Raw genomic sequence first — 20,098 nt, 5'->3', positions numbered from 1 at the left:
CCCCGTAGCAATGTTCCAACATCTAGTGGAAAGCCTAACCAGAAGAGTGGAGGCTGTTGTATCAGGTGTCCACATCATTTTGTCATGTAGTGTACCATCACACAGACGCAAACACAGTTGTTGTTTTGTTGCCCTTATCTGTGCAGCATGCTGTTTCCACTGTGCTTACTCAATTAGCAGAATAGTACTCAATGTTCTCTTTATCTTTCTCAGCATTTAATAGTCTCTTTTTATCTTATTTTTCTTGAGTTACATTTTTATTTTAAAAAATCCTTCAATCCACCTTTTGGCTTTACTCTCTTGTCTCTCTCGTTTTATATTTTTGTCCCCCCCACCCCAGTCTCTTTCCGGGTCTGGGATGTCCATAGATATCGTCCCCACGTGTCTACTGCAGGTACTGCGAACTTGCACGTCTTCTTTTCAACCTCCCTTCGCCGTCTCTTTCTCTTTATTTCCTTATACTTTGGGTGTTAAAGCATGTTGCTAAACACTGGCCCAGGGCCAGTTAGGTGATTGTTAGGGTTTGGCTAGCGCATGTGTGGTGCGCTCTCCCTTGCAAAATGGCTGCCGTGGCATCACCCAGGTGTGAGCTGAGGTGTTTCCCCTGTACAATGTAAAGCACTTTGAGCATAGGTGTATATAAATTCAATCCGTTAGAGATCGACCGATTATTGGAGGACCAAAAATATCCGATACCGATTAATCGGACGATTTTTATATATATATTTGTAATAATGACAATTACAACAATACTGAATGAACACTTTTATTTTAACTTAATATAATACATAGATTTTATTTATTTAGTCTCAAATAATGAAACATGTTCAATTTGGTTTAAATAATGCAAAAACAAGGTGTTGGAGAAGAAAGTAAAAGAGCAATATGTGCCATGTAAAAAAGCTCAAGTTTAAATTCCTTACTCAGAACATGAGAACATATGAAAGCTGGTGGTTCCTTTTAACATGAGTCTTCAATATTCCCAGTTAAGAAGTTTTAGTAATTATAGGACTATTTCTCTCTCTACCATTTGTATTTCATATACCTTTGACTATTGGATGTTCTAATAGGTACTTTAGTATTGCCAGCCTAATCTCGGGAGTTGATAGGCTTGAAGTCATAAACAGCACAATGCTTGAAACACAGTGAAGAGCTGCTGGCAAACGCAGGAAAGTGCTGTTTGAATGAATGCTTACGAGCGTGCTGCTGCCTACCACCGCTCAGTCAGACTTCTCTATCAAATATCAAATCATAGACTTAATATAATAAACACAGAATTACGAGCCTTTGGTCATTAATATGGTAAAATCCGGAAACTATCATTTTGAAAACAAAACGTTTATTCTTTCAGTGAAATACGAAACCGTTCCATATTTTATCTAACAGGTGGCATCCCTAAGTCTAAATATTGCTGTTACATTGCATAATTATGTACATTTCTGGCAAATTAATTACGGTCTTTGTTAGGAAGAAATGGTCTTCACACAGTTCGCAACGAGCCAGGCGGCCCAAACTGCTGCATATACCCTGACTCTGCTTGCACAGAACGCAAGAGAAGTGACACAATTTCCTTCGTTAAAATACATTCATGTTAGCAGGCAATATTCACTAAATATGCAGGTTTAAAAAAATATATACTTGTGTATTGATTTTAAGAAAGGCATTGATGTTTATGTTTAGGTACACATTGGTGCAACGACAGTGCTTTTTTCGCTAATGCGCTTGTTAAATCATCACCCGTTTGGTGAAGTAGGCTATGATTTGATGATAAATTAACATGCACCGCATTGATTATATGCAACGCAGGACAAGCTAGTAATATCATCAACCATGTGTAGATAACTAGTGATTATGTTAAGATTGATTGTTTTTTATAAGATAAGTTTAATGCTAGCTAGCAACTTACCTAGGCTCCTTGCTGCACTCGCGTAACAAGTGGTCAGCCTGCCACGCAGTCTCCTCGTGGAGTGCAATGTAATCGGCCACAATCGGCGTCCAAAAATGCCGATTACCGATTATGAAAACTTGAAATTGCCCCTAATTAATCGGTCAACCTCTACAATCCATGAATATGATTGTTATTCTAAGCTAACTCTAAGGAGCACTCTACCTACCTGCAGCCAGAGAGCCTGCTCTATGCCCATAGTCCACCCTCTCTTATGTAACAGTTGCCCATCTTTGCGCTAAAAGATAGGTCTGTAAACACCAAACAGTCGAGTGATGTTTACAGGCCTTTACCCTCCCCCATTACATCTCTGGTGTCAAAGGAGGGGTGAGACCGGAGTATTGTTGAGGGAACTGTATATGCATGAATGGTGTTTTCGTCTTGACTCAAATTACATGAACTCTCTCTCTCTCCCTCTCTTTGTTTGCTCTCCGCTCGGACTCGACTGGCCACTCAGCAGGGCGAGGATCGCTCCTCCTCCCTGTCTCCCACAGGTAAGACACCAGTCACACTATTCCTCCATTTCCCTCTACGGTTACATCACGGCTGCCATACACTGCTCGGTGCAGCTTGTCCTACTGGCTTCCAGGGAAACCAGATTATAAATGGATGTGAACTTGAGCGGCTTCCAACACACTCCTCCCTCTCTTTACTAATTTACTAATTTATGTATTCCAAATTGACCACTACCCCCTAGACGTTCCTGTGGATCTGAAAGGATTTTACTCCACTGTCTATTCACTCTGCCGCTCTCCCACCTGCTCACATCCTGTTCTGCTTGCAGCCCTCCAATCACCTTCTTACCCCGGCCCTGTTGCCCCGCCCTCCTGCCAGGGGCCCGCCCAGCGGCCAGACAGCTTCCTGTTTCGCCTCAGCCAGAAGGAAGAGCAGAGGAGAGGTATGTCACCGGATCACAACCTCTGGATCTTGGCTGCATGGCCTTGGGAGCTTTCAGAAGAGAGTGTTGGTACCTCTTGAGCGTGCAATGCGCATGTCACAATTGAGTGTCTTATGTGACATTGTTCTGGTAACTGTGTCTAGGCTGATAGGCATGTCTGGATGGGATCCTGCAAAGTCACTGAGCAACACTGTAGATAGTTGATCAAAATAGAAGGGGGGCAGTGGGGAATAATTTTCAACATGGACAGATTTCTATGTTTTAAATGGGGGAGGGGAAATTGTCGGCTTTTTGACTTGTATGTATGATGTTCAGCTCTGTTGGTTTTCTGATCCCATCTGTTACTTTGAGTGCTGTCTGACTATAGGTCACAGCCTGTCTGTTGCTGTAGAGTTCCGCCTGTCTGCTGTAGAGTTCCGCCTGTCTGTCTGCTGTAGAGTTCCGCCAGTCTGTCTGCTGTAGAGTTCCGCCAGTCTGTCTGCTGTAGAGTTCCGCCAGTCTGTCTGCTGTAGAGTTCCGCCAGTCTGTCTGCTGTAGAGTTCCGCCAGTCTGTCTGCTGTAGAGTTCCGCCAGTCTGTCTGCTGTAGAGTTCCGCCAGTCTGTCTGCTGTAGAGTTCCGCCAGTCTGTCTGCTGTAGAGTTCCGCCAGTCTGTCTGCTGTAGAGTTCCGCCAGTCTGTCTGCTGTAGAGTTCCGCCAGTCTGTCTGCTGTAGAGTTCTCTAGAGTTCCGCCAGTCTGCTGTAGAGTTCCGCCTGTCTGCTGTAGAGTTCTCTAGAGTTCCGCCTGTCTGTCGGCTGTAGAGTTCCGTCTATCTACTGTAGTTTGTCTTCTGCATTGTTTGCCAGGCGTCTGATCATGCCATTGTATCTGTAGAGAGCTGGACTTCACCCTCTTCAGAATAAATGATTAGCACCCATTCTGCTTTCACCAGCTTTTGATCTTGTATGTGTATGTTTGAGCCTGTCTGGTTCTGCCTTCCCCCCCAGGTGATGGTGCCGCCCCCAGGCCGGAGCCTGAAGAGGTGACCCCTACCCAGCCTCAAGGCCCCATGGGAGAGGAGGCTGCTCTGGTGGAGCAACTGCGGAAGGTGAACAACACCCGACAAACAGATTCTCCCGCCTTTTGACCAAGCCATTAGGGCCTGGAGTTTCTACTGGGTTCCTTGGCCCATATTCATAAAGCATTTCAGAGAAGTGCTGAAATAGAATCAGTATTTCCTTTCAGATCATAATTAGATGGACATGGGATCTGATCCTAGAACATCACTCCTACTCTAAGATGCTTTATGAGCCCAGGTCAGATCACAAGGCCAGGAAAAACTCCTGGCCCTACTTGTGCTTATCCCCCTGTAATTGTGTTCTGCTCTATTTTGTAGAACATAGAGTCGCGTCTGAAAGTGTCCTTGCCCAGCGACCTGGGAGCAGCACTGACCGACGGGGTCGTCCTCTGCCATCTGGCAAATCATGTGCGGCCACGATCCGTACCCAGCATCCATGTGCCCTCCCCTGCTGTGGTGAGTGTTTGTGTGTGCACTTTATGCGTGTGCTGTGCGTGCATACCATACGTGCATTAGTGAGATGTCAGTTTTAGAATCAATTTAGTCAGTCAGGAACACTACACTTCAAGCATATGAAAACAACAATGCTCCTTTTTACTTTGCCATACATTTGCATTTGGGTTATGATCAGACACTGCTTATGTCCCAAATTGCACCCTATTCCCTACATAGTGCACTACTGTGACCGTAGGCCCTGGTCAAAAGTAGTGCACTATACTGGTAATAGGGTGCTATTTGAGACAAGCAGCTGTCGTTGTGCTTATCGTTGTCTCTGTCCATCAAGCCCAAACTGACGATGGCCAAGTGTCGGCGGAACGTGGAGAACTTTCTGGAGGCGTGTCGCAGGATCGGGGTTCCACAGGTAAGACCTTCACACTAGTTGAATAAAGGACTGGTATACAACTCACTAGTCCTCATGCTAAAACGTCTGTGTGTTTGTGATGGGTTAGAAAAAGCATGTGATACAAGAGAACCTGTACTGACGGACTGTTCTTCAGATTTTAATTTGCTAGCAGCAGACGGTGACATCACCAATGTAATTAAATACCTAAAGGCTACTGTCAGTGCAGGTTTTTCTCTTCTGTCATAAGATTTCTTCCCTCTACTACTCTGCTTTTTGTATCAACACTAAAGTTTAGCCTAGTTCTCTGTCCCTGCTCTTTTTATCAGTTGACTCCAGCTAACTCAACTGGCAACCTGCAGAGCTTTTGTAAACTTGACTTGGAGAGCCGCTTGCCTGTTACTAACAGTAGCTTTCTCTTTCTGCTCCTCCGCTCTTCTTCCTTTTAACCTTAACACTTCCCCCTCAAACTCATCTTCCATCTGTCCGTCCAAACACACAACTCCCCTATCTATGTAATTGTATCCTTTGCCTGCCCATTCTCTCCCCTGCTTCATCTCCCATGGGACAGGAGAGGCTGTGCACAGTGGAGGAGGTTCTGGATGGCCGGGGAGGCTGTGTTTACGGGACGCTGGGGGTCCTGCTTTCCATGGCTCCTCCCCCCCTCCTAATGCCTTCTCCCCCGGCCCAGCTGGCAGGCTTCGCCCTCTTCTATCTGTCCACCATGTCTGTGCTGTGTGCCCTGTACTGCAACCTGGTGCCCCACCTCTGAACTGTCTGTCTGGACCACACAACCCCTTCCTCACCTTACCCAACTGGCTCTCCACCACTCGTACACACACATGCGCGCTCACACACCACTCGCACTCCTACGCGCTTCTCATTTCATATTGCGCCGACTCCCATCACCACAGCGGTATCCATTCAGACGCAGCAGAACTCGACAAGGGAAAAACGCAAGAATGAGAGTGGACCTCTCTGTCCCACTCTACCATAACAAAGAGGAGCGCTCGCCACTGCCTGGTTTGCCATCCACTGAAAAGGGAACAACTCCATATGCCAAAAGCCATATAGTAGGTTTTATCTTTTGTTGTTCCAGTTGTTTGTTGGGGAAGGTTACTTGCTTCCACTCAAGGAGTGGCGAGGTGGACCTTCAATGCTCCCTCGTTACCCTTCTGTGATGTACTGGCACTGCCCCCATTGAGAGAGACAGCGAGACCCGGAGGTTGCTATGTTGTCAATGAGCTGTCTGCTACTGTACCTACCTACTGAACCTCCTTCTGTGCCTTAAGTTTGTCCGCCTGCCGCCGTGTGTTTTTTAGATGGAACCTTCCCACCCGAAAGCGCTTCCATTGCACAGATAACATCAAAGTAGGAGTGCTTGTCATATGTAGCCTACGTGCTTCCTCCTCCCCGACTGCCTCTGAGAAGAAACAACCACGAGTAATCTGACCATTCAACGCCCTATCGCTTCTCTTCTTTCCTGACTCGAACACGGCTTCGCCTTAGCTGCAAAGTCAGTCGGACGTTTTTGCCTAATCAAGAAGAGAGCAGGTAGCCGAGGGTAATTTGTAAGCCTTTGAGTCCTTGCTGACGCACAATCAAGTATCCTACAGGCACCTTTTTCTCCTTGACTGTCTGTGATCGAGCCCCCCTCTGTCCTAACGCTCATTTTGTGGCTCCGGGGTGATGTTACCCCTAGGTACAGATCTAGGATCTGCTTCCCCAATCCTAACCTTAGTGGAACTGAAATGCTCAAATCAACCTACATTTTACATGTCGACATTAGGTAACGTTGTTGAACGTGATGTTATGAAAATGCTTTTAAAACATATGATAGGTTTTGGAGCACCTAGCACAAGCTTGGAAAGATGTGGCCACAGCCATATTGAAAAAAACGTCATGGGAATGGTAGAGCGTCTGCACCGAACTGTACGCATGGCTTTTTGTTAAATAATAAATAATAATAAATAATAAACGAAAAGAGATGAGATGGAACAACAATAAAACAATAACAATCATGTTAACAAGCCTGTATTGTCCTGTCAAAAAATCCACTTGCATAAGTTTTGAGCTTAGTCAGATGTAGGCTATATAATTGTAATTTTCACATGGGCAGGGGCATCGGATCTACTGTTTCCCGACATTAGTAAGGAGCTAAATACATGACGTCCACAATAGCAAAGCAGTTAGCTAGCATTGAATAAACTTGTATAGTCCAGTCAATAACCCAATTGCACATGTTTCTGTGTTCATTCAGCGAGCAAGGTCTAGCTGTGTTAAACATTACAGTAGTTTAGACGGGCATCGATCGTACTGTTAGCCGAAGTTAGCCATCAAGCTAGCTAAGAGCAAAAAGCTTAGCAAACCGCATGGTAGTGCCCACAATAATAGTCACTTTTGTAGGCACATGGTGTACACTATGCATAAAACAGTATTCAATATGGTTTGCAGTGAGGGACTTCAGATGTGCCAAACCTAAGCGAGGCTAGCTGGGCTAGAAACAGCTGACTAGTAAAACAAGTATTCAGTTAATGCAAGCTAACGTTAGCTACAGACATGTAGGTTGTTAAATGTCCACTCCTATTAAATCAATTGCAGCTAGTAGTCAGACTTACCACACGATGCTGCCAGTATCCATAGTAAAATTCTGCACTGTCGCAAGCTGTTCTGATAACATCGCTAGCTAACTAACAAAATATCCATCAATGATAGCTGAGCTTGGAGTGGTTTTGGTCTTACTACCTAGCTATGATAGCCCAACTTGCACAAGTTCATTTTTTATTTAACTACGTAAGTCAGCTAAGAACAAGTTGTTATTTACAATGACTGCCTACCAAGAGGCAAAATACCTCCTGTGAGAATGGGGGCTAAAAAATTATAATGTAGGACAAAACACACATGACGACGAAAGAGACAACTACACAACATGACAGAAACACATGACAGCACAACATAGTAGCAACACATCATGACAACATCGCCACATGGTAGCAGCACAAACATGGTAGATAACAATAGATTGTGTTAAGCAACCACAAGTGTCAGTAAGAGTGTCCATGATTGAGTCTTTGAATGTTGAGATTGAGATAAAACTGTCCAGTTTGAGTGTTTGTTGCAGCTCGTTTCCAGTCGCTAGCTGCAGCGAACTGAAAAGACGAGCGGCCCAGGGATGTGTGTAATTTGGGGACCTTTAACAGAATAGGACTGGCAGAACGGGTGGAGTATGTGGAAGATGAGTGTTGCAGTAGGCATCTCAGATAGGGGGAGTGATGCCTAAGAGGGTTTTATAAATAAGCATCAACCAGTGGGTCTTGCGCTGGGTATACTGAGATGGGAGTATAGAGTGCAAGGATGTGTCCTATAAGGAGCATTGGTGGCAAATCTGATGGCCGAATGGTAAAGCACATCTAGCCACTCGAGAGCACCCTTACCTGCTGATCTATAAATTACGTCTTTGTAATGTAGCATGGGTAGGATGGTGATCTGAATTAAGGTTAGTTTGGCTGCTGGGGTGAAAGAGGAGCGATTACAATAGAAAAAAACAACTCTAGATTTTACCTTAGCCTGCAGCTTGGATATGTGCTGAGAGAATGACAGTGTACTGTCTAGCCATACTCCCAAATACAATTTATAGACATGTCTGGAAGCCACTCAAGTTCACACGGCACGCAGTAGTCAATGAGGCAATTTTCTAATGTTTTTTTTGTACTGGTTTAAGGGTTTGAACTTGCTTCTTTATCACATTTGGTTATCAAAAGCCCTTTTAACTTACTACAATGTTTCACTTTGTCTTTAATCTTTAGTAGTTAAAATGCTAAACTGACCCAAGATCAGTGTAGGGGCAACTTCACTCTACCCCCATTTTGTGTCTCTGGTGTGTGATGAATGTGTTTAACACTAGCCTGGTTCCAGATGTGTTTGTGCGGGTAAGATGGCACAAACAGGTCTGGGACCAGTCTATGTAGGCACAAGCTGTGGTAACAATCAGCCCCAGGATATGGCAGGACTACAGTGCCTTCCGAAAGTTTTCACACCCCTTAACTTTTTCCACATTTTGTCACAAAAACTTATTGATTTCAGCGTTAAATTTTTAATTAAAAACATAATTCCACTTTAACATTATGGGGTATTGTGTGTGTTCCAACAAAATGTGGAAAAAGTCAAGAGGTGTGAATACTTTCTGAAGGCACTGTATATCGCAATGAGTGCTCTTATACCGTTCTATACGAAGACAAAGCACATATTTTGTGAGACAGAGTGAATCTGTGGTTTGTTCCAAATAGGACCCTATTCTTTATAGTGCACTACTTTTAATCAGATTCCTATGTGCCCCCTGGTTAGAAGTAGTGCACTCAATAGGGAATAGGGTGCCATTCGGGGGACGCAGGCTGTGTGTGTAGTTTGTTGTTGGTCTATGCTGAATGACAAGGAGTAATGTCTCCTCTGGCTCTGAAGAGCGGTGTGTATGTTCTCTCTGTCAGTGGTCTGTTTGCTTCCAGTGTGTGTAACCACGTGTCTATCTCTCCTGTGTCTTCTGTTGTTGACCTTTCAACTCTTTCCCAGAGCTCCTCCTTTCACAATAAAATGAACCAAATATTTGGTGTGACTTCCTTCCTCTTTGCCGCCTGTCTTCTCTCCTCGCTACTTCTGCTTGTGTTCAGCTTGTTCTCTCTCTCTCCTGCTCCCTCCATATTTGCTCCTGTGGGATATGTTGTTCAGTGGGTGTCTCAGTTCACAAGTCCCTACTTATTGTAACCCTGTGCCTGTGTTTGCACACCTGCTCCCTGCTCCGCTTCCATGCTCTCCTCAAGGTCATGCCGTTTGGATCCCATTCACCTCCTTTTCCATCTTATGTTGAGTTTGTCTTTCCATTTGTGTTGATTTCTGTTGTCTTTTGGTAGTTTGTTATTATTTACCCATCCATTGACATACCCTTTTTTGTTCTCCCGTTTTCCCTCCTCCCTTTGTTGTCTGTGTGCGTGTGCTCTTCATCTGGCCTCAGACCCAGCTGTGCCTGCCCCTCCACATCCTGGAGGAGAGAGGGCTCCCCCTGGTGGCCGGGATGGTACGTGCGCTCCTGGAGCTGGCCCCGCCCAAATACACAACCTCCCCTGCCACCACCACTAACCCTCTGGCCATGTAGGGCAGCAGAGTTCCACACTCACTCGTGGATGGACAGATACAGGACCCACCCTCTCGCTCTCCGAATGTACGTTATATGGCTTTCCCTCTCGACCACCCCCCACTTCCCCTCAACCCTAGACCCCCCCCCCCCCCCCAACCATACAGGGTCACCCAGCCTTCCCAGACAGGTCTTCCCCAATGAAGAGAGAAGAGGGAGCACGAGTACGTCAAAGAAAGGGATGACTGTCTCTTCCTCTGTGTCCTCACACAGACTGCTTACGACTTGCAGCCTTACGGACGAACAGATGGACAACCGAGATTGTCCCAGACAAACAGTCAGTTGGACGGCGAGTAAGAGTGTTTTTTTATTTTCTATTATTAGTCATTTGACTTCTCTCTCCATCCTCCTCTTATCTATGTTCAGTAGGGGTTGTTTTATTTTCTATTATTATTTCATCTTATTTTTCATATTCCTTTTACTTTCACATGTTAGATCCTTGCATGTCAGAGGGGTTGGGTGGGTGTATGGGGAAGGGTTAGGAGACTAGGAAGTTGTCGGTTGCATAAGTAACCTTTTAAGGTCATGTGCTACAAAGAGCAACAATAACGGTGGTGGTCTGTCATCATGGGAACATTGATGCTGCCAACACTTAAAATGGCTGTTATTAAATGAACCCGTCTTTTTTTGTTTTGTTATTGTGGTCAAATCACGAGCTGGCTGAATCAAAAACCGATGCTGGATTAGAGAGAGAGAGAGGGCGCTCCGGGAATCTACGCTTTATACTTTCTCAAAATGTGTACAAAACATTACGAACACCTTCCTAATATTCAGTTGCACCCCCAGAACAGCCTCAATTCGTCAGGGCCTAGACTCTACAAGGTGTCGAAAGCATTCTACAGGGATGCTGGCCCATGATGACTCCAATGCTTCCCACAGTTGTCAAGTTGGCTGGATGTCCTTTGGGTGGTGAACCTTTCTTGATACACACTGGAAACTGTAGAGTGTAAAAAAAACAGCAGAGTTGCAGTTCTTGACACAAACCGGTGAGCCTGGCATCTACTACCATACCCCGTTCAAAGGCACTTAAATATCTTCTTGCCCATTCACCCTCTGAATGGCACACATACACAATCCATGTCTCAATTGTCTCAAGTCTAAAAACTCCTTCTTTAACCTGTCTCCTCCCCTTCATCTACACTGATTTGAAGTGGATTTAATAAAGGATCAGCTTTCACCTGGTCAGTCGGTCATGGAAAAGGAGGTTTTCTTAATGTTTTGTACCCTCAGGGTCATTATACAGAAGTGGTGCAAACTGGGACAAAAAAAAAATCGCATTTGTATCCTATTTTTCCCCAACTTTCAGCACACGTCTTCCAACATATTTCAGGTGGACATATATACTACTCACACACTTTGTTTGTATTGCATATTTGAAATATTTATCTGAATTTACCTTACCCCCCCCCCAAAAAAAAAAGGGTTATTACAAAACACAGTGAAAAAGTTGCAATAAAGGAAGAACCATGCACAATAGTGATTATTTTGATTAACCTTCCATTATAGATTCATTGGAGAAATATTTTGCAAACCAAATTGACAAAATAACAGGCGTTTCGGTGGCAAGGGTGTCAATCATAGACATAAATGGAGGACTCCGATAGATATAACTCGTTTCAGTATAGACATTACCATTGAGGGCTTCCACTATTTAAAAGTAGTCAACTGTGTGGGGATTCCTATGGGTTTGGAAGTGATCAGCCAATGATCAGAGAGCATTGGCTTCTTCAAATTGGGTTGCCTATTGTTTGTAAACCAAAGAGTAAGGTAATATCCAGAAGCCAAGACCAAGATTTCTACCAGGACTTTGTTGGTCCCAAGATCCAGACCCAGTGAGTTGAGACCATGACAAGTTAAAGACCGAATGTGGTCTTGGGGGGGGGGGACTCAGTCAGGCTTTCAATTTACTCCTGAACGTTCTAGTAGTATAATGCACAAGGTGCAATTTTGAAAGTGGGTACATGGTGGTCCTCTGTAGCTCAGTTGGTAGATCATGGCGCATGCAACTTTAAAATGAAGATGGCCTCAATGGCACTGCCCGTGCTGTCACAGATGCCATAATGGCATAGATACAAAGATGAAACCTCTGTATATCTCCATGGTGTCAATTGTTTCGGTTGTGACTTTTTCAGTTTGACTTATTTTGAACATCAAATGAGGTTGGTGGCACCTTAATTTGGGAGGACGGGCTTGTTGCAATGGCTGGAGCGGAATGTATGGAATGGTATCAAACACATGGTTTGTTGCCATTCCATTTGCGCTGTTCCAGCCATTTATGAGCCGTCCTCCCCTCAGCAGCCTCCACTGGCTAACATATTGCTAGCTATCTTTAATTTCCACATCTTCTTACGTTACAGCCTTATTCTAAAACATACAATATTTTTTTCACCTCATCAATCTACACACAATACCCCATATTAACAACGCGGAAGCATTTTCTTTGTTTTAAAATGTATCTAAAAAATTTTTTTTTAATGAAATATCTTATTTACGTAACTATTCAGATCTTTTGCTATGAGACTCGAAATTGAGCTCAGGTGCATCCTGTTTCCATTGATCATCCTTGAGCTGTTACTACAACTTGATTGGGCATGATTTGCAGAGGCACACACCCGTCTATATAAGCTCCAACAGTTGACAGTGCATGTTAGAGCAAAAACCAAGCCATGAGGTCGAAGAAATTGTCCGTAGGGGAAGGGTACCAAAAAATGTCTGCAGCATTGAAGGTCCCAAAAAACACAGTGGCCTCCATTATTCTTACGTTTGGAACCACCAAGTCTCTTCCTAGAGCTAGGAGGTGACCAAGAACCCAATGGTCATTCTGACAGAGCTCCCGAGTTCCTCTGTGGAGATGGGAGGACCTTCCAGAAGGACAACCATCTCTGCAGCACTCCACCAATCAGGCCTTTATGGTAGAGTGGCCAGACGGAAGCCACTCCTCAGTAAAATGTACTTGACAGCCCACTTTGAGTTTACCCAAAGGCACCCAAAGGACTCTCAGACCATCAGAAACAAGATTCTCTGCTCTGATGAAACCAACTCTTTGGCCTGAATACCAAGTGTAACGTCTGGAGGAAACCTGGCACCATCACTAAGGTGAAAGATGGTGGTGGTGGCAGCATCATGCTGTGGGGACATTTTTCAGTGGCAGGGACTGGGAGACTAATCAGGATCGAGGGAAAGATGAACAGAGCAAAGTACAGAGATCCTTGATGAAAACCTGCTCCAGAACACTCAGGACCTCAGACTGGGGTGAAGGTTTACCTTCCAACAAGACAATGACCCTAAGCGCACAGCCAAGACAACGCAGGACTGGCTTCAGGACACGTCTCTGAATGTCCTTGAGGGGCCCAGCCAGAGCCTGGAATCTCTGGAGAGACTTGAAAATAGCTGTGCAGCGACGCTCTCCATCCAACCTGACAGAGCTTGAGAGGATCTGCAGAGAAGAATGGGAAGAAACTCCCCAAATATAGGTGTGCTAGGCTTGTAGAGTCAAGGCTGTAATCGCTGCAAAAGGTGCTTCAACAAAGTACGAACTAAAGGGCCTGAATACTTAGGTAAATGTGATATTTCCATTTTTGTATTTTTTATACATGTGCAAAAATGTTTTTAAAAAACTGTTTTTGCTTCGTCATTATAGGGTATTGTGTGTAGATTGATGAGTGGGAAAAAGTCATGGGGTCTGAATACTTTCTGAATGCACTGTATGTACATCCCAAAAGCGTACTTTACACATTTCTTGATATATGAGATGTTTGGTACTGACACTATTTAAAAATAGATGAAGATTTACCAACTTGCTCAAAAATTTTATCGGAAATGTTTGCAGATAGACTACTCACCATGTGGTCATGCTGGAGAGGGGTGCAATCCCAACACCTGGTGATATTTGTAGGAGTTGCTTAAGGCACAGTCTTTTATTGTGTGTGTTTAGTTAGTGATATCAAAATGTGGGACAGCATTCTTTTTTTGGAAAGATGTTTAAAAATAAACAACTGCTTATTAGATCAGTATCTTTCAATATAATAGAACACCTCTCAAAAGAAATGTGTATAAACAATTACTTTGTACTATATTAATTTAACAATATATTTGGTATTGCCTTAGAACATATTGTGATGTATATAGATGTCCTAAGTTTGGAGACTTAGCTTTTTATTTTTTTTATATATATATATTTTTTTTTTTTCGGGGTGGGATTGCAATTTGCACCGCTTCTGTAGAATCACCCATGTATAAAGCTGTAATTCATGTGTTTTTCCACAAGGAGTTGCGTTCTCGTGTAGCTACATGGATTGGACGATGTCCCTAAGCGCTGGGCCAGGGAAGTAAAATAAAAAGTACTATAAGAAAAGAAAACAGGCCTCTTAAAAGGTTAGCGTTACGAGTGGGATTGGTTCAAGCTGATCCTAGACCAGCGTTTACAGGCAACTTCTTCCTTGAGCACAGCTCAGTCAAGTCTCTAATCAAGGGTGTATGTATGGGCAGGTTGACTGACAGCATATGGGCAGGTTGACTGACAGCATGACATCAAGGCCTGCAACTTTGCATTAGTATCTGTGTTTTTATCTTGCAGTAACGGTTATTTCTTATTGTAGTCCACTCTACTGATGAGCTGTTGGGGCCGGCCAGGTTCTGGGGCTAAGGCACTGGGGATAAACATACACTACCTTTTTTATTTTCTACAAACAAACGTTTCTTTTTTTCTTGTATTTTTTACAAACCACCTCATCACCTTCACATTTGAGTTCAACATGGTGTGTTGAGACCGTAGACAAGTAGTAGTGAATATGACAGTGTCTCCCTCATGCACAGAACTAATCTTTTTATCACTACATGTAGCCAAGTTTGTATGACATTCAAATGGATCTACAGATTTAACTATTGACAGTGTTCAAGACACCTTTCCAATTCTTCTCATGATCAAGTTGTTTTTGGTGAATTGTTCAACCACATCTTAAAGACACAAATGTGGCTCTTGCTACACACACAGGTGTGCATATTGCTAATTTGGTCTGGCAGCGGTTACAGTAATCTGCCAGACCGGAACAGTATTTATTTGTCACTAGCGCTGTCCTTAGTGAACCCCATTGACAAGGTCGTGTTCATTAGGCACCAAACAGAAGAAAACACACTGAAACAGGGATTACCTGTACTTGTCCAATAAGAAACATTGCAGTTCAGTTGCATGCCCTAATGAACATGGCCCAGCTCTACTTAGAGCAGTGTTACCCACAGAAAGTCAGGTTAACGGACTGACTCTTAGTTCTAATGAGGCAGACACAACCTCTCGTTCCCAGGGAGGGGGATGAGGGAGTGCTAGCCTTAGAGCTGACAATAATACTCTGGTGAAGACTGACCCAAGGACCACTGATTGATGGGGTCGGGGATCTTGTAGGCAGATTCCCAGCCTCCCTTTTCAGAACTCTTATCTAAAAGAAAGCTTCTGAAGTGAAAAAATATATCAGAAGTATGTTTTTGCCATTTTAACTTTGTTTTTGATAAGACTCAGAGTTCTGAAAAGGGAAGTTAAAGGTGATTTTAAATATATTATAAATGTTTTGTTTAGATATTTTCACCCCTCCTAACTTATGTCGACTGACTTGGGCTTTCTCCAGCAGAAATCATGTGCCCCTACTGCTGGGTCTGGACCCTGTGACATTTGTACAGTAAAATAGATACATTCCATATGTTTACAAGTAGGTACCAGATAAAGAGAGGACCTTCTTTCATGACCGCAACATGGTCTTTTTAACTTTTTACACCGTTTGCTGAGAAATTGTCCCTGAAAACATGTACAAAATTGAATTATTATTTTCTGGAATTAATATTTGGAATTCTTTAAAGTGCATTAATAAAAGTTACCCATTTCAGTCTCATGAGTACGCTTGTTTATTACCATTCTTGCCCTTGTTAGACTGCATATAAGTAAGAACCTGGCAATGGTGGTAGTAGTATTCAAAATGACCATGCCAACTTTACTCTGTTAAAGAAAAAAAAAGCTTTTCTCATTGAAGATATATTTGCCTACAGGCCAGTGTCGACTTAGATTGTCTGTAATCAGGAATTGAACATTGATGAAAAGTAACATGTCTGTATTGAGAATTTTTTTGGGTTTCCTTTCACTGGAGCTCTTGAAGAAGGGACACCTCACTTTTTCTTCTTTCCCTTCTTTCCCTCCTTGGACTTGGGCTTCTTGCCTTTCTTATAGGGGCCCAGGCCGCGTCGCACTAATGTTCCCCTCCACCACGACTGGATCTGCAAGTGACAGACAGGGAATAAGAAAATGATTTAGTGTAATGAACAAAAGAAGAGGGGAGTACAGTTGTGAACAAGATGCATGGCATTAAACACTGCACTGCCACTGGATGTGATTGGTTTCCTTGCTGGGCAGGTGGTGGTGATTTATTAAAGATTGTTCAATGATTACCTTGGTGGCTGCGTCTCGCTCCATATGTTCCTTCTCCAGCTTCCTGCGTAGGGCCTCTTTCTCCATCCTGTCCTCGATGACCACCTGCTCAATGTCTCTGTACTGGAACAGAAGAAAGTACAAAGACCGAGTCAATATCCGGAGTACAATTTCTGTTCCATACGGGTATACTTTCTAAAAGCGGCAATTTGCAGTCTATTTTAGTAAAAAGCTGCTATGGAAACTCATTACATGGAGCTCCTGATGAACAGTTCTTGTGCTGATGTTGCTTCCAGAGGCAGTTTGGAACTCGGTAGTGAGTGTTGCAACCGAGGACAGACATTTTTACGCGCTTCTGGACTCGGCGGTCCCATTCTGTGAGCTTGTGTGGCCTACCACTTCGCGGCTGAGCTGTTGTTGCTCCTAGACGTTTCCACTTCACAATATGAGCACCTACAGTTGACCAGTGCAGCTCTAGCAGGGCAGAAATTTGACAAACTGACTTTTTGGAAAGGTGGCATCCTATGACAATTCCACGTTGAAAGTCGCTGAACTCTTCAGTAAGGGCCATTCTACTGCCAATGTTTGTCTATGAAGATTGTGTCACAGAACAATGAGACAGATATTTCACCAGATGTGAAGCATCTGCTTGGCGTTTCCACTCAGTACCAAATATGGTAGTGAGAGGAAGCCCACTGACCTGCAGTTGGAGAAGGTGGATTTTGGCTGACATTCTGCACATTTTCTCCTTGATGAAACATTTGATCTCAATACAGTTTTCTGTTCCCAAAACTACAATCTGTTATGAACAGAGTGGACTATGTTTTGTAGACTTTGCAAAAGGGTAAAAGTTTTTTAAAATTGCGTTGTTTAGGAGTGCAAGGGTGAATTGAGTTATTGCACAGGCGCACTTCACAGAGTAGGCGTTCCCCGACGGAAATATGTAGATGCATGCTAGAACGCGCCAATATATTGAAAACGACAGACTGTGGTCTATCTCGGGTTTAGTTATAGAATCCACTACTTTGAAGGGGTGTCCACATACTTTTGGCTATGTAGTGTACAATTCATTTAAAAGTTAAAAAAAACGTATGTAGCAACTGCAGATTTCCCCTTTAATGATCTGAGGACTTGTAATAACAGTTTATTTGCAGGTGGGATGTGCAACTCAATAATAGGACGGTGTTCCTAATGTTTGGTATACTCAGTGTATATCAGGCCTACTATCCTATTCATTACCTAGTGTCAGTGCGCTAAACCGTATACTACAGAAAGAAATGGGTTGTGAGCCATGCAGACCAGGCTTGTATTCATTAGGGCACACCGAAGCAAAACATTATTCAACGGAAAATGAAAACTACTGTTTCTTTTTAGAAAAGTCCAGGTGGTCCCTCCCTATTTCAGTCTGTTTTTCCCTGTTTGGTGCCTAATGAAATCAACCCAGGCTTTGTCCTCACCTTCTTTGCCAGCTCCTGGAGCTGGGAGAGATTGTTAGCTTTTTTGTTCCTCAGGCTGTTGAGCTCCTGCTGCTTGTCCTCCATGTCTCTCTCATAGCGCTCCATCCACACCTCCAGCTTCTCATCCAGACTCTGAGAGGTGCACACAAACACACATTGTTGCAGCTTCACCTGACAGACAAATATGGCTCTGCTGACGGCCGCTGTCCACTGTTTTGTGGTTCTGAAAGTCAGATTTTGCAGTGATTTGATCTGCAGCTATTCGTGGTGCTAAATCCCAGCTATGGCCGCTATTGCTCTAGAGACAAGGGCTCATCAATTTCTTGTACAGCTCCCCCAACACATTTTTTGTGATTAAAAATGTTTTAATTGCTATTGCTGTCGTAAAGGTTGCCGAACCCTGAATAGGTGCTAGGGATTGATTTGGGATTCTACTATTGCAATAAAATAACAGCATTTAGATGGCAGCTCCAGCTCCTAACCTACTCATTCAAGGGGTTTCCTTTATTTTTAACTATTATCTACATTGTAGAATAATAGTGAAGACATCAAAACTATGAAATAACACATATGGAATCATGTTGTAACCAAAAAAGTGTTCAAATAACTCATTATATTTTATACTTTAAATAGCCACCCTTTGCCTTGATGACTGCTTTGCACACTCTTGGCATTCTCTCAAACAGCTTCACCACCTGGAATGCTTTTTCAACAGTCTTGAAGAAGTTCCCACATATGCTGAGCACTTGTTGGCTGCTTTTCTATCACTCTGCGGTCCGACTCATACCAAACCATCTCAATTTGGGTAAGGTCGGGGTTTTTGTGGAGGCCTGGTCATCTGATGCAGCACTCCATCACTCTCCTTCTTGGTCAAATAGCCCTTACACAGCCTGGAGGTGTGTTGGGTCATTTTCCTGTTGTTTTTTAACACTTTTTTGGTTACTACATGATTCCATGTGTTATTTCATTGTTTTGATGTGTTCACTATTATTCTAGAATGTAGAAAATTAGTAAAAATAAAGAAAACCCTGGAATGAGTAGGTATTTTAAAACTTTTGACCGGTACTGTATATGTCACACAAAAGATAAATTATGCTCCTATACACAAGTCATGTCATGCCATTTTCCAACCACCACTGCACACGTACTGTCTGATGTTTCTTGAGGAAAGTCTCCGTCTCCATATGAACTCTCCTCTCCTCCTCCAACCTCTCCTGCAGTAGCTGAGGACAGAGGAACAATGATTACACAGATGCACATGTAGTGGTAACCATCTCTGTACAGCCAAACCTCACAGTTACTACAAAGTCTGTAGCCAAGTCACACCAAAGGCTCTGTCCAGAAACACCCCCTAGCCACTTGTGTAGATCTGAAAGGATGGGATAGCTACAAGAAATGTGTAGGTATTAGCAAAAAGCAATACCTACCCAATTCTATGAGATCTTCATGGGTGGACTGGAACAAGAATTCATCCCTGGCATTTCATCCACACCAGCCCCCATCACTACATGCGCCGCCAACTCACCCCCCCCCCCACACACACACCCTGACCCTACACACCCTAATTAGACACTGGGAGCAGTGTTGACACATGACATTTAAATACATATGTGCACTAAGTAATATCATAGGCTAATTAACTTGAGGTTCAACATCAGAGGAAGTGGAAACTCAATACACATTAACTAGATGGCTGTTGCCCACTGGTCAGCCAAAAGCTCATTATAGATTAGTAGAACATAGAAATTGCGCAAAACTCTGTACAACAAATCTTAACAGGCCCATGGGCCGCCGGCCATGTCTTTATATAAAAATATATATTTGTGTGTGTGTGTCAATTTCGACCAGCCTACCCAACAACAAAAATGGTCCAGCCCATCTGGCATTTGTCAGAATTGCCAATCCGCCACTGCATGAGGCACTTAGACTGCGTTTACACAGGCAGCCCAATTCAGATCTTTTACCACTAATTGGTCTTTTGACCAATAAGATCAGATGTTTGCCACTAATTGGGCAAAAGATCAGATTTGGGCTGCCTGTGTAAACACAGCCTTAGGGGCTAGGGGATGATTCTGGACAGTGCCACAAAGACACACACCCTGATCTCTTCCTCCAGCTGCTTCTCAGAGTGTGTGTTGATCTTCTGTCCCTGGTACACCAGCAGCTCCGCGCTGCTCTTCACATACTTCCTCTCCAGCCCAGTCTTAGCTTTCCTCCCGTGTAGCTGGTCCTTCAGGTGGGCAGTCATCTCCTCACGTCGCTAAAGGGACAACATTAAGACAGTTTGCGCAAAGTATTACATAAGTT

General features: G+C 43.6%; 2 protein-coding genes across 2 annotated transcripts; one reads left to right on the top strand and one right to left on the bottom strand.

The window, feature by feature from the left end:
- Positions 1 to 2,149: 2,149 nt before the first annotated feature.
- On the top strand, positions 2,150 to 10,551 carry LOC120041958 (DISP complex protein LRCH3-like). Its single transcript, XM_038986832.1, has 6 exons — positions 2,150 to 2,439; positions 2,730 to 2,843; positions 3,829 to 3,929; positions 4,218 to 4,355; positions 4,684 to 4,761; positions 9,746 to 10,551. The coding sequence occupies exons 3-6, from the start codon at positions 3,891 to 3,893 to the stop codon at positions 9,884 to 9,886; spliced, it is 396 nt and encodes a 131-aa protein (XP_038842760.1). The 5' UTR covers positions 2,150 to 2,439; positions 2,730 to 2,843; positions 3,829 to 3,890; the 3' UTR covers positions 9,887 to 10,551.
- A 5,269-nt stretch (positions 10,552 to 15,820) lies between these two features.
- LOC120041956 (dynein regulatory complex protein 9-like) lies at positions 15,821 to 20,039 on the bottom strand. Its single transcript, XM_038986830.1, has 5 exons — positions 19,890 to 20,039; positions 18,940 to 19,014; positions 17,792 to 17,923; positions 16,356 to 16,457; positions 15,821 to 16,183 (listed from the first exon to the last, which is right to left on the bottom strand). The coding sequence occupies exons 1-5, from the start codon at positions 20,037 to 20,039 to the stop codon at positions 16,076 to 16,078; spliced, it is 567 nt and encodes a 188-aa protein (XP_038842758.1). The 3' UTR covers positions 15,821 to 16,075.
- Positions 20,040 to 20,098: the final 59 nt, after the last annotated feature.

This window comes from Salvelinus namaycush, unplaced genomic scaffold (genome assembly GCF_016432855.1).
Source record: "Salvelinus namaycush isolate Seneca unplaced genomic scaffold, SaNama_1.0 Scaffold593, whole genome shotgun sequence".
NCBI classification, from domain to species: Eukaryota; Metazoa; Chordata; class Actinopteri; order Salmoniformes; family Salmonidae; genus Salvelinus; species Salvelinus namaycush.
This window is presented reverse-complemented; position numbering and strand designations above follow the sequence as displayed.